Below are 12692 nucleotides of genomic sequence, written 5' to 3'. Positions count from 1 at the left end.
TTCTCAACTTTTTTTAACCCTGTTTTTAAGTCTTTCCTCCAAATGGCTTGTGGTTATTTGCCCAAATGAAATTAGCTCATAAAGGATGATATCCTGTGTCACTGGGAAGCGGTCTAGCCAGTAGATGTGGCTGCCCACCAGGGACGGTAACTGAGCAGTATTTACATTGACAGCAGATTGGATTGCATGAAGAACTAGTAATTTACTTAGTCTGCCTTATTGAATGAAGATTTAATTCAACAAACATTTATTGTTCACCCAATATGTGCCACTTCCTGTTCTTGTTACTCGAGACATGTCAGTGAACAAAATGGATAAAGATCTCTGTCTACCCTCATGGAGCTTACATTTTAACTGAGAGAAGACAAGACTATGAACCTGAAAATGAGAAAATGATGTAACATATGGAGAAAGGAAAAAACAGAGCAGGGTTAGGAAGATGAGGGCTGCCTGGGGAAAGGGCAGTTGGCAGGTTTCAGATTAAGTTGGGTGGTTGGATAGGCCTGATTGAGAAGCTGCCATTTAAATAGAGACTTGACTCATGCACAGAGGACAGTGATTTGAAGGTGTTTTCATGGCCATATGAAGAAGTGATATAAATGAGGGAAGACTTTGGTTAACTTACAGTTCTGCTGAGAGACAAAGGGAGTGTGCTCCTAGGCTTATTATTTTTAACACTTTCACCTTTAAAGTGTATTTTATAACTTTCCTTTGAGGAACAGAAAACTGCCACTTATTTTTTTATGGAAGAAACAAACTTGATTCATAGAGTTTTTAAGTCTAAAATATATTTTCTTCATCCACACATTCTTATAGCAAATATATCTTCTTCAATTGGTCTATAATTAGACAACAAAATAGAATTCTTCCTTAGGGATAAAAGATAAACTATAATAGGTCAAGGTTTAAATGCATTGTGGGAAAATATCTCTCAACTGTAGAATTCCTAAATATCATAGCTCCTTAAGAAGGAGTGTCTTACTCAGAAGTTTCTAACATCTGTTCCAGCAAGAAAAGTGGTGCTGATCTTTGCAAATATACCTGTAACTTGAAAACCTGGGCCAGCAAAACCAATCTAAACTGACCATTTTTTTTGCTTTAGGATCATTATCTACCATTTATAATCTAGTCATGAAGTAGGACTGCCAGTCAGGAAAACTGATATAATGCTCTCTTCACTGTATTTATTTTCGCTTTTGAAACCGTGGGTACCTTCTTAGAAAAGCACCCCTTCTTAAACTTTAGCATATGGTCCAATTTGGCCTTTCCACTAAAGAGCCTTCCTGGCATTAGAGGCCCCAGGTAGAAAGATTACAGCTATATTGCTTTGAGATGCTTTTGGCCATTGTAGGAAAAGAGTCTCCTATTTGTGCATATTTTAGGGTGAACTTAGCATATTAGGATTTATTTCATCCAAGCCTAATCTTCTGTGATTATCCTCAGGTTTACACATGACTTCTGTATTTTCCTTCTTCCTTCATTTTTTAGTTATCTTGTTGTTCAGACTTCTTTTATTTTTTACTTATTTATTTAAAAACCTTTTTTTAAGTTTATTTATTTTGAGAGAGAGAAACTGCAAGTGGGGGAGGGGCAGAAAGAGAAGCGAGACTAAGAATCCCAAGCAGGCTCCGCGCTGCAGCCTGACATGGGGCTTGATCTCATGAACCATGAGATCATGACCTGAGCCAAAGTCGGATGCTTAACTGACTGAGCCACCCAGGCACCCCTGTTCAGACTTCTTTTAAACCTGTTTTTCTCTTCTTCTATCTTTCCCTCCTTATCAGTCATTCAGCAAGTATTTTTTGAGAATTTACTCTGTAATTAAGGCCCTAGGAATCAGTGGTGAACTTGAAACTTACATATAGTATTAAGGAGTGAATTCTTTACGTTAGAAAATTACTTTAAAAATTCTTACTTTACTTAAAAAATACTTACTTTAAAAATGCTCATTCAGTTAAGCATCGGACTCTTGATTTTGGTTCAGGTCATGATCTCACGGTTCATGGGTTCAAGCCCCATGCATGGCTCTGTACTAGAGGCTCAGAGCCTGCTTGGGATCCTCTCTCTCCCTCTCTCTCCCTCTCTCTCTGCCCCTTCCCTGTTTGTGCTCTCTCTCTCAAAATGAGTAAGTAAACTTTAAAGAAATAAAAATAAAAATTGGAACTAATATTCAAATATCTTTTGAGTTTATTTTTTAAAGAGTTTTATGAATTGAATAAAATACAGGAGATGATGAAACAAATTTTACAAGTCTCTCGTGTTGATTGTAAAACATGATAGAATTCACTAATTTATAAGAAGGTTTTAAGACCTATACCGAATGAACCAATTTTCTAAAGGCATCATTTACTGAATGGTGAAATCTCAGCTATCTTCTGAATCATTACCATATAGTCTGTTTTGTGGTCCGTGTTGTAAGCACAGCCATTTGGGACATACCTGGTTTTGAAAGCTCTCCTCAAAATCAGTCCAGCTTTCCTATTTATCGCCCTCCATCTCAGCTGAATTAGGCTACTTGCTTACTAACTACCAACATACCCAAGCTTTTCCTCCTGTGTCACACTATTCTTCCTGATTGAAATTGTCTTTTTCTGTCAATCACTGAAAATATAACTCCTCATAACTGCTTATCTCTTTTTGAAAGACGCTTTTGTTGACCCTCAGCACAAGTGGTTTCTTCTCTTATTTGCACCTTTTGCTTACGCGCCTATCATGAGCTGCCCTGGGTTTACAACAGTGTGTCTGTGAGTACCTGATAGATGTTTTGTTTGTTCATTCAAAAACTGTTGACTGCCCACTCTCGCAGGTATTGTGCTCTTGGAAATACAATGATAAACAAATGAGACTTGCAAGTCAAGGACCTGAGAATTTAGTAGTGATACTGAAAAGTAAAGCAGTGTGATGAGTGCTGTCAGGCACAAGATAATATGGGAATGTACAGCTCAAATGTCTAAGCCGGTCCTCAGGGGCCAGGTTGAGACAAGGTCTCTGTGAAGTCAGGAGGAGGACACCCCTTCCCTTGTAACGAGAGGGAGAGAAAGGAAAATATTAGGTAGAAGCTGGCAAATTGGTGGAGGAAAGTCAAGGAAGTTCCTGTCTGAGGTCTTCTATTTTCTTTTTGAACAAGGAAGCAAAATTATCTGCTAAGGGATGTGGAAAGAGAGCTTATTTGGAGTTTGGAAAGGTATAAAGTAGCTGCTGTAGAGGAAGAGAAAAATGACAAGAGAAATTTAATGGTTACCAGGGATCACTGAGTACTTGATTCAAATCAAAGATCATGAATAATGGAGCCTTTCTCTGAAACTATAGGCTTTTCTATAGAAACAGTCTGCAAAGCAGTTTCTGTATATGTATCACAGAGAAGGCAAATAGATGGAATAAATGAGTGAGAATTCAAGCTGCAGTCCTGCAATTTATTGGACAAGTCACTTTTCATCATGGACCCTCCATTCCCTTCTGAACCCATGGATGGCAATTCCAACTCCCAAGGTGGAGTATCTCAATATCAAATTGATATTTTCATATATTTGAAAGCATTTTAAACTATAGATAATACATAATAGTTATGATCTTACATGTATTGTAGGTTTTAATCGGTAAAATTTCTCAGAATTTTTCAATGCTGGATAGACAAGACGAAACACATCCCCTCAATGCAAAGGATCCATTTCCAAATTAAAAAGATGTTCAAATCCAACACAAGCTCTAGATATAGCTATAGGAATAAATAGGCTTACAGTGATGTTGAAGAGAAAAAAGCTGAAAACAATCTTTGAAGTGCATTTAACAAGAGGATACTTTTCTGGAAATATGAAAACACAAAGCTTTAGGTTAACAAAGGCCAACTACAAACATCCTTAGAAAGTGTGACAATAAATTTCATATTAAAAAATAAATAAAAATGCTGATATAGGAAATCTATGAAAGTAAATATGGAACATTGTCATGGCATTTTTCACATCTCATTGTGTGGTGTAATAGAGTTTGGCTACATTTGTGTATAGGCAATAACTTTTGGGCAAAAAGGTGGATAAAGATTTTCACAAAATGAGAAGAAGTTTTATGACTCCCAAGAGATGTTAAGATTGCTTCATTCCAAAATACAGTTTGACAACCCTGGACTGAAATCATAGACAATTATAATCTGCGTGCTTTCTTATGGTGCATTGTGTGTATGATAAATAAAACATACTTCTCTAAAAAAAAAAAAAAGAAAGTGTATGTTTAGAATTAGTACAGTGCACTGAATGTTTTTATTATCAAGCTCTGTTTCTTTTCAGAAGATGCATAACATTTTTAAAAGGCATTCAGAAAATATTCTTTCATGCTATATTTGTTATTTTAAAAAAGTCAAACAAAACAGTACTGCTGTTTAGGAAATATGTGTACAGTAAGTACCTATTGCTCTGTACCCTTTCTTTCCATGTAAGCTGACTGAATATCCTATATGGCAAGGCTAGAAATAGAAAACATGTACAAGTTGCTTCCTATTTCTCTGTCCTATGGAAATGTCTTTACTAAGTGCACTTGATACAGGTTCTCTTTTCATTTTAGCTTCTGGGCATAATCCTCTGGAATCTAACCCTGCTCGTCTTCCAGCATGTCTAATAGTCTGAATGTTTAACATTTTTCAAGGGTAGTTGTTCATCACAGGTTCTGGATTATCTTTTCACATACCATTTCCATGCTTCTCCTTACATCCCCCTGATTAATCTAAGTTATCAGCTGACCTCTTCTTGATATAGATCCAAAAAATAAGCAGTACTCCAATCCCAAGAAGTAGCTACATGCCAAAATACATTTGACAGTATGAAACTATTGCTGCTAGAGATATCTATTTATAGTGGTTTACTGGGGAATATAATTGATGTTAAATATGACCCTTTATCAAGCTGGAGGACTGTGTTACATTTCAGCAGGTTATCTTACTTTGAAACTTTTGATCTGAGGGGCGCCTGGATGGCTCAGTCGGTTAAGTGGTTAAGCGTCTGACTCTTGGTTTCAGCTTGGGTCTGGATCTCATGGCTCATGAATGTGAGCCCCGCATTAGACTCTGCACTGACAGTGCAGAGCCTGTTTAGGATTCTCTCTCTCTCAATCTCTCTGTCTCTCTGTCTCCCTCTCTCTCTCTTTCTCTCTGCCCCTCCCTTGCTCACCATCTCTCTCTCTCTCAAAATAAATACACTTAAAAAAAAATAAAACTTTTGATCTGATTTAGGGCCCACTACAAGCAAAAAAATTTCTCTCCCATTACCAGATTTTATAATTTTGCTTATAAATGGGCTTTAATCTTTTAGCTTCTAGTATATTTCTGCCTGCTCTTTCTGTTCTCTTCTGTTCTCTGTTAAGGTATTTCTTTCAGGCACTAAGTAAAGTAGACTATTCTTCATGTGAAGACAATGTTATAGTCCAGGAAGGAGACTGATTACTTTTTTTGATACTTTAAAAAAAATTTTTAAGCTTATTATTTATTTTGAGAGAGAGAGAGAGAGAGAGAGGATAGGACAAGTGGAAGAGGGGCAGAGAAGTGAGACAGAATCCCAAGCAGGCTCTGCACCATCAGCACAGAGCCTGATGAAGGGCTCAAACTCACGAATTGTAAGATCATGACCTGAGCTGAGATCAAGAGTCAGATGCTTAATTGATAGCTCCACCCAGGCGCCCCTCTTTTGATACTTCTACTGAAGGAAATAAAGGGAGAAAAAAGGGAAGAGAAGTGTATGTTGAAAATGGAAAATATGTATTTTTTCACAATTAGTAAACAAGTATTAAAAGACAGAGGGAGGGTAGGTTGTTACAGAATTTTTGTGTGCGTGATTAGAACTTCTAGGACTCTTACTTAGAACTCTGGTGCTGAAAAATAAGGAGGCAGGTAGTGGGGCAATGTGAGACAGTTTTTGCCCAGCCATATCCTGGATATGGGCAAGTGTAACCTTCCTACAGCAGGGTGTTCCTGAAATCTCCGATTTGGCCTCTCTGCCCTACCCCTCCCTTCACGCACACCACTGCCTATGGTTTGATGTTCCAGCAGGAAGATAGATGTTTGCTTTAGAAAATAATTTCTTCATCACAGTGTGCTCCTGAGCACCGTGATGCAAGCTTCTCTGACTTTGCTTTGTTATTTTGTGCTTGGAATGCTAATGTGGCAAGCAGGAGGTAGACGCTGGCAGCAGGAGCATCAGCTTCCTCATGCCCTTCTCTTCCCGGGCTGGGCTGTCTTCAGGTTGCTCGCTGTGCTTTGGGGCTGCCTGTTTCCCCACATGGAGTCAAGGAAAAGTTGGCAGGGGATTAGAAACGTAACGTAAATTTTTCTGGACTATTATCTTCAGTAATTTAGGCAGATTCTATAATTTCTATATAATTTATATTTAAAGTAACCTGTATTTCATGTTGTTTAATTTTGTTTCCCTCAATATTTTTAACCGTTAATTTTTCTTTCAAGAGAAGTATAAGTTTCTTAATTTTGTGACAGTAATAGCTGACAGAAGTTTAATGTTATTAGAGCTACATTAAATGAATGTAGCATAATTATCTTGAGTATTTTATTACCTACCGGGTAAATTATGTAGTTTTGTTTTAATTTTTAGTCGCACAGTGCCATCTACTGGATCTGTGCTATAAAAACACCTTCATATTTTCCTTAGCTTTCCAGGTTTGGTTATAAGCTTTTAATATTTAGGTGCTTTCTGGTATTCATTACTTGCCTAAAAGAGAGACTACACAGCAGGACTTGTGTATTCAGACTTTTCTTAGTTATAGAGATACCAAAACAAAGGACATAGGCTACAAATTATAAGAATTCTTCATGTGGGATCTTTCTACATTGTACTTCATTTTTCTTGAGTATTTTTCTTTGGGGATGCGATTCAAATAGTTTAACATTGCTTTTTAAGCTAAAGACAATTCTTATTAATGACTATTTCTCAACTATTCTAATCCTACTTTGCTCTTTTAATTGCATATTTACATGCTTGTTTGTTTCGTGTATTTTCTATCCTGATTGACTGACTACCCCACCAAGGCACATCATATACCCAGCCCCTACTGTACAATGTTACAGTTACCTGAGATAATGACAGGAATATTGGGAAAACTGATAATATATTAATATGAGAAAACATTTTAAATTGTAGTAGTAGTACCAAGGAGTTATTGATTGATACATCTTATTATCTATTCCTTTTACTTGGAAAAATAACCCCAAGGTTTTTTGTTTGCTTTGCTTTTAAGTTACATCATTTTAACACTCAACCAGGGGCGCCTGGGTGGCGCAGTCGGTTAAGCGTCCGACTTCAGCCAGGTCACGATCTCGCGGTCCGTGAGTTCGAGCCCTGCATCAGGCTCTGGGCTGATGGCTCAGAGCCTGGAGCCTGTTTCCGATTCTGTGTCTCCCTCTCTCTCTGCCCCTCCCCCGTTCATGCTCTGTCTCTCTCTGTCCCAAAAATAAAAAAAAAAAAAAAAAAGAAAACACTCAACCTTATTTTTCAGTGAGTTATATACTTTCTTGTGGCCCAGAATTGAGCATGGTATTATACATGCACAAAAAAAAGAGAGACATTTTATTCAATTAAAGCATCCTAATTAAAATTAGTATCAGTAAAGTATTTGGCATAGCCCTGGTAATCCAAAACTACAAGCAAAAGATTCAAATGTTATTCTTCCTCTTCCTAACTCAGCTTCCCCATCACTTTCATGTTGTATAAGTTCATGCCACACAGGATCAGAACCAACAATACTTTTTCTATTTAAGAGGAGAACAGAAAAGAAAGAGCAGGCAGAAATATACTAGAAGCCAAAAGATTAAAGCCCATTTATAAACAAAATTATAAAATCTGGAAATGAGTTTAAAGTAAATATGATATAATGTTCTTGATAAGGAAAAAAAAACTTAGAGATTTTTTGGGAAACTAATTAGATTTTTTTTTTAAAGCCATATACGCTAAAGTTGAACTGAGAAGAAAAGTGAGATTAGCTATTTATGAGCTCACACAGACTACTGTACAACAGATAAGCGGACATCTGGAGAGAGCAAAGAAAATCTCTGATAGTTTTCAACATGGCCTGAGAGAGATGAAACAAGGCAGTGTAACTTAGAAACTTTGTTCTGTTGCCCCCAAAGAAAATGTAAACAGTTAAAAAGCTTTTAACATTCTTTACTGTCACCTCAATTGTCTGAAGACCTTACTTACCTATCCATCATCCAGTTTCCAAAGAGTGAAAACACACAAAAAAAATGTAAATGTATTTAACAGCCTAGATACAGTCACTACTCGACTCCAGTTTATTACTAGACATTACTTTTTGGTTCTGCAAGTTTGAATCTGCCAGGACTGGAATGCTAAGGTGTTAGCTGCCGACAGTTTCACAGTAATTTTAGGCTGGGCCTGTCTTTGGGTAAATCATATCAGTAAAAATATGGTTAATTTTCCTCCTGTTACCTCTGCTTTGTCTGGCAAATAATGGCATCATATTTCTAAAGTCTCTCAGGGAATTGATTATAGTCTTTGAACTCTCAAAATAAAAGGATGAGAGAAGTAAAGTTGGCTGGAGTGCAGGCAAATTGCAGACTTTCTCCCTGGTTTAATTCTTGAAAACATCTTCTGATCTCAGAGGTTGCAGCTGTAGAGAAGAACAGCAACAAAATCATGCTTGATAGTTTTGATCCAGAAATAGCTATGTTGTTATTGCATTTTTGTTATCTTTCACTTCTTATTCTAATCCTCCATTCACTGTCCTGACAATTTCTGGTTGGGTCCTGTATCTTTCTGCTTGCTTTCCTTTTGTTCCCTCAGATTAGTTATTATTGCCAGCTAAAGAGGACAAACATTTGTCAGTTTTTGCCTCTCAAACACAGTGTATATTAAAAAGTATTGTATGTGTCAATATTTGAATATGTATGCATTTAAGTCAAATTCCTGGGGAGGGTTTTTAAAATCTTCCATGGCTCTCAACTTTAGCCATTAGCCTGTATCAGAATATCCTGGAAGGTAGGTTCCCTCTCTTCTAGATCATTTTAACAGTGGCAGTTTACACTAACAAGTTAGCTAATTAACATGTTTATATAAACAAATGCCTTTAGAAACTCAAACCTATCTAACTATAATTCTCTCATTAAACACAGTCTCTTCTGAGCTTAGTGATTTTGTGAGAGGAAAGGTTGTTCTGTATAGATACGACAACACCAGTTACCTTTTGTCCAACAATTTTGTGCCAGGCACAATGCTCTGTACTGCACATGTATCCATCATTTAATCCTTGTCACAATCCTACCAGTGGGGCACGAGAGCTATGCCCATGGTGTGGATCAGAAGAGACCCCATATAAGAAAATCCAATCCATTTTCTGGCTTCCTTGAGGCAAGAGGAGGGGCAGAGGCCAATGCAGAGGTAATGGGAAGTGATCCTGAATTTTTTTTTTTTTTTATCCTTTCCCTGATTCTTTTATGTATTATACTAAACCTGTGGTTGTTGTTATTGTTTTCTGATATGTGTTGTGTTATTGTTTTCTGCTATGAAACCTCACAACTCATTTCTCAAACCTCAGCAGTAGATTAGTTTTCACGCTGAACATCTGGACAGGGACAAACAATAAATCTCAGTTTTGTAAGTTGAGTAGAAAATGGCCTTATGACCCAGCCTCATCCGCAACCTTCTTCCTCCTCCTCAGGTCTCCATTAAAAAGCAGTCTGCTACATCTTTTTCTTTAAAGAAAAACACAGTTAACATGCCAAACCCTGTAATTTTCAAGCTTTTCTAGAAATGTTATCTTTAAAGGAGATTTATAAAAACAAGAAGAATCTTTGTGGTTTTATTCTGAAAGCCAGAAGGGCTGAAAAACAAGGCAGACTCTAATGCTGAGTTTTTCCACGTTCAAGCTGTGTAATGGTTTTTATGCATGTTTATAGGAAGAGCAGTGGAAATATTTATTTTTTCAGTTCTGGCAACGCATGACCAATGACACTGAAAGTACATTTTGTCATGGGATAAAGAAGCAGAAAAGGCAGAATCAGCGTTCTTGCCTAAATAAGTGGATATTATTGCATATTTATTCAGATAGTTGCATTTTTGAAGAAACATTTTGTATTCTTTGATGGAACTATCTAGACAAACTAGACCTGTATACGAACGAATGCTTTTAAAATCAGACCCAATTCGCTGCCTTATTTATAATCAATAAACAAACCTTGCAAAATATGTGATACAAGGTGTCCAGGACATTTTTAACATATGCTTTATTAAATATTATTGCCATCATTGTATTTTTTCTCTGTCTTCACGCACTTACAGATAAATATATATACACACATATACATAAATACACAAACACACATGTGTCCTTATTAGTGAGATAAAAATACAAATTAATTTTTGTTTGGGTATGGCCTTGAATTCAGCAGGTATCAAGAGAGGCATCTTTACCTTCCTGGCAAACACTAAGAGTTAAGAGTTCCTTAATGAATCCCTTGGAAGACTTTTCAAATTACAGTTATTGCATAGCATTCTGAAGTACCTTGAAGTCCTATACCCACCTGTCTCTTCATTTCACTTCTTCTAGACTCCCCTTTACTTGGTAAATCATGGAGAGAATGGACCAGTCAGATGCAATAGGTGCAAAGCCTACATGTGCCCCTTTATGCAGTTCATTGAAGGAGGAAGGAGGTATCAGTGTGGATTTTGCAACTGTGTGAATGATGGTAAGTGATGCCAATAAATGCTCTTAGTAAAAGCTCTTCATTAATTGAAATATATTATACTTCTTAGTTTAGGGGAAAATATATATATTAAAGCTTTTAATTACACCTGAGCTTTTCCTAACTACTGGTGAGCTCACATTCAAGAATAACTCAGAGGCATTGTGAAAGAAAAAGTCTCTCAGTTTTATCATCTATAAGCATGAGAGGTAAAATTTTATTTTGCCTCTAACTGAGCCTTTGTGGAAGGGGATTAGGAAATAAAAGGACTTACCCACTTCTGAAATGTTTCTTATGAAAATGAGAAACACAGAAACTTTATGTGGGAAACTGCAGGTGCAAATGAATGCGCTTATATGAGGCTGGGAGGGGCATAGGGCACGTTCTGATTGGTTTCCTTCTATGGAAATTATAAAGAACTTTTATTTTATCTGTGTTTATGGATGATAGGTTGGAGAGATTTTTTTCTCTTTATTCCTCTGAATTATTCCTGAATGTGAGCTCATCAGTATTTAGGAAAACTCTGGTATAACTAACTAAGGGCTTTAATATGTGTATAGATTTTTTTTTCCCCTTCAGTATGAATGTTGCATTGTTTAACAAGGAAAAAAAAAACATTATTATGAAGGGCTTTTCCAGATTCTTTGTATTTTCAGTTTCATTCCGGTATGAACTAACTGATGTTGGAAAAAAAAACCCACAAACTTGGTAAAAGCAACTTAGCATTTATTATATTCATAATGTGTCTATTTTTTTTTTTTTAGTTTTTTTGTGTTAAGTAAAGCACATACTCAGCCTGAAACATTCCCACATTCATTTACGTTTCTAGAGTTTTTCTAGAACCATGTAATGATTATGAGAGCATGAACTTTCTACATGTTTTCCTTTGTTCCTTGTCTTTGTAGACATGCTTCCCTGCAGATCATTAAATCTGAAGAATGTATAGTACCCTATCTGCCCAGGAGCCATGTGTCCTGTGGCTGCTGGCTACTCCCTACTGATGAGTGAGCTAAGGCACAACTTTCTGCCTATGTCATTGCATTCATGGCACCTCAGCTCCGTGAGTGTTTTCTGGTGGGAGAGCTCCTTGTTTCCCTGCCCCCTTATTACAGCCCATGGTTTTGTCCTACTTACAGGGCTAGAAAGTGGCATTGTGAGTCTCACAAAACCTTTGGTCAGTTCTTAAAAATGCCTTGCTATGGAATGGAAGCATTGGTTTCTAGCCTCATCTCAAAAACTGCCATCCTCTTGGGATGGCTCTCCTCTCTCCTTGCTATAACTGTGGCATCCACTCAGTGCAAGTTGGGTCTCCCTGTGAGGCCAGATTCTTTTGGTTCTCCACCCTTACTTCTCTTTCTAGGGAAGAATTTATTCCTTGTTTCATCTTGGATGAAACCTGCAACCAAGTCATTGTCTACTACCTAATGTTGGGACCTGGATTTCAGGAGCCCTGTGACAATTCATTTCCCTATACTTTAGTTTTTTGGGGAAGAGTGATGAGAAGGCAGAGACCTCTCCTGCAGCATTTGTATAAATGCCTCCACCAAAATCACCCACACCTCTGTGTCTTTATCCAAGCCCTCAACTTTCTTAGAAAGGTGATCAGAAATCTATGTGGCTTCTAGATCCAAGATCCTCAGTTTGGTGTAACACCCTGGCCTCACACCCAAAGTGTCAGCTCAGAGCACAGCCACTTCCTGGTAGAAAAACCACTCAGAATTCTTGTATCTCCCCGTAATGAATTCTCTTTCCTTGGGTATTCGCTTCTAGGAGGCTGCTATGTTCATTTTCCTATAGGGTTATTCATACTAGGCTCAAACATTTGTCCCTAAGAGGAGCCAGACTCCCATAGATTTACACTGACACCTGCATTCTTCATTTAGGTCTAAAGAAGACAGAGGTTTACGGAAGTTAGAAAGAACCCGGCAAGCTTGATCACATGGTTTCACTCTATTTCCCTTCAAAGTGTCCAGAGATTACACGGTGGGAAGCATGTGGGGTC

At 37.3% G+C, this 12692-nt stretch overlaps 1 protein-coding gene across 3 annotated transcripts in view; it reads left to right on the top strand.

Annotated features, from left to right (window-relative positions):
- SEC24D (SEC24 homolog D, COPII coat complex component) overlaps positions 1-12692 on the top strand; it is a 106803-nt gene that overhangs the window by 49724 nt on the left and 44387 nt on the right. For all 3 annotated transcript variants that reach the window (XM_047090888.1, XM_047090886.1, XM_047090887.1), the window contains exon 9: positions 10555-10693. In XM_047090888.1, coding sequence (XP_046946844.1) covers positions 10555-10693 — 139 coding nt within the window. The remainder of the gene's footprint in view (positions 1-10554; positions 10694-12692) is intronic.

This window comes from Lynx rufus, unplaced genomic scaffold, assembly GCF_022079265.1.
Source record: "Lynx rufus isolate CCGP_SWC_20201006 ecotype Redwood Valley unplaced genomic scaffold, mLynRuf1.p SCAF_3, whole genome shotgun sequence".
NCBI classification, from domain to species: domain Eukaryota; kingdom Metazoa; phylum Chordata; class Mammalia; order Carnivora; family Felidae; genus Lynx; species Lynx rufus.
This window is presented reverse-complemented; position numbering and strand designations above follow the sequence as displayed.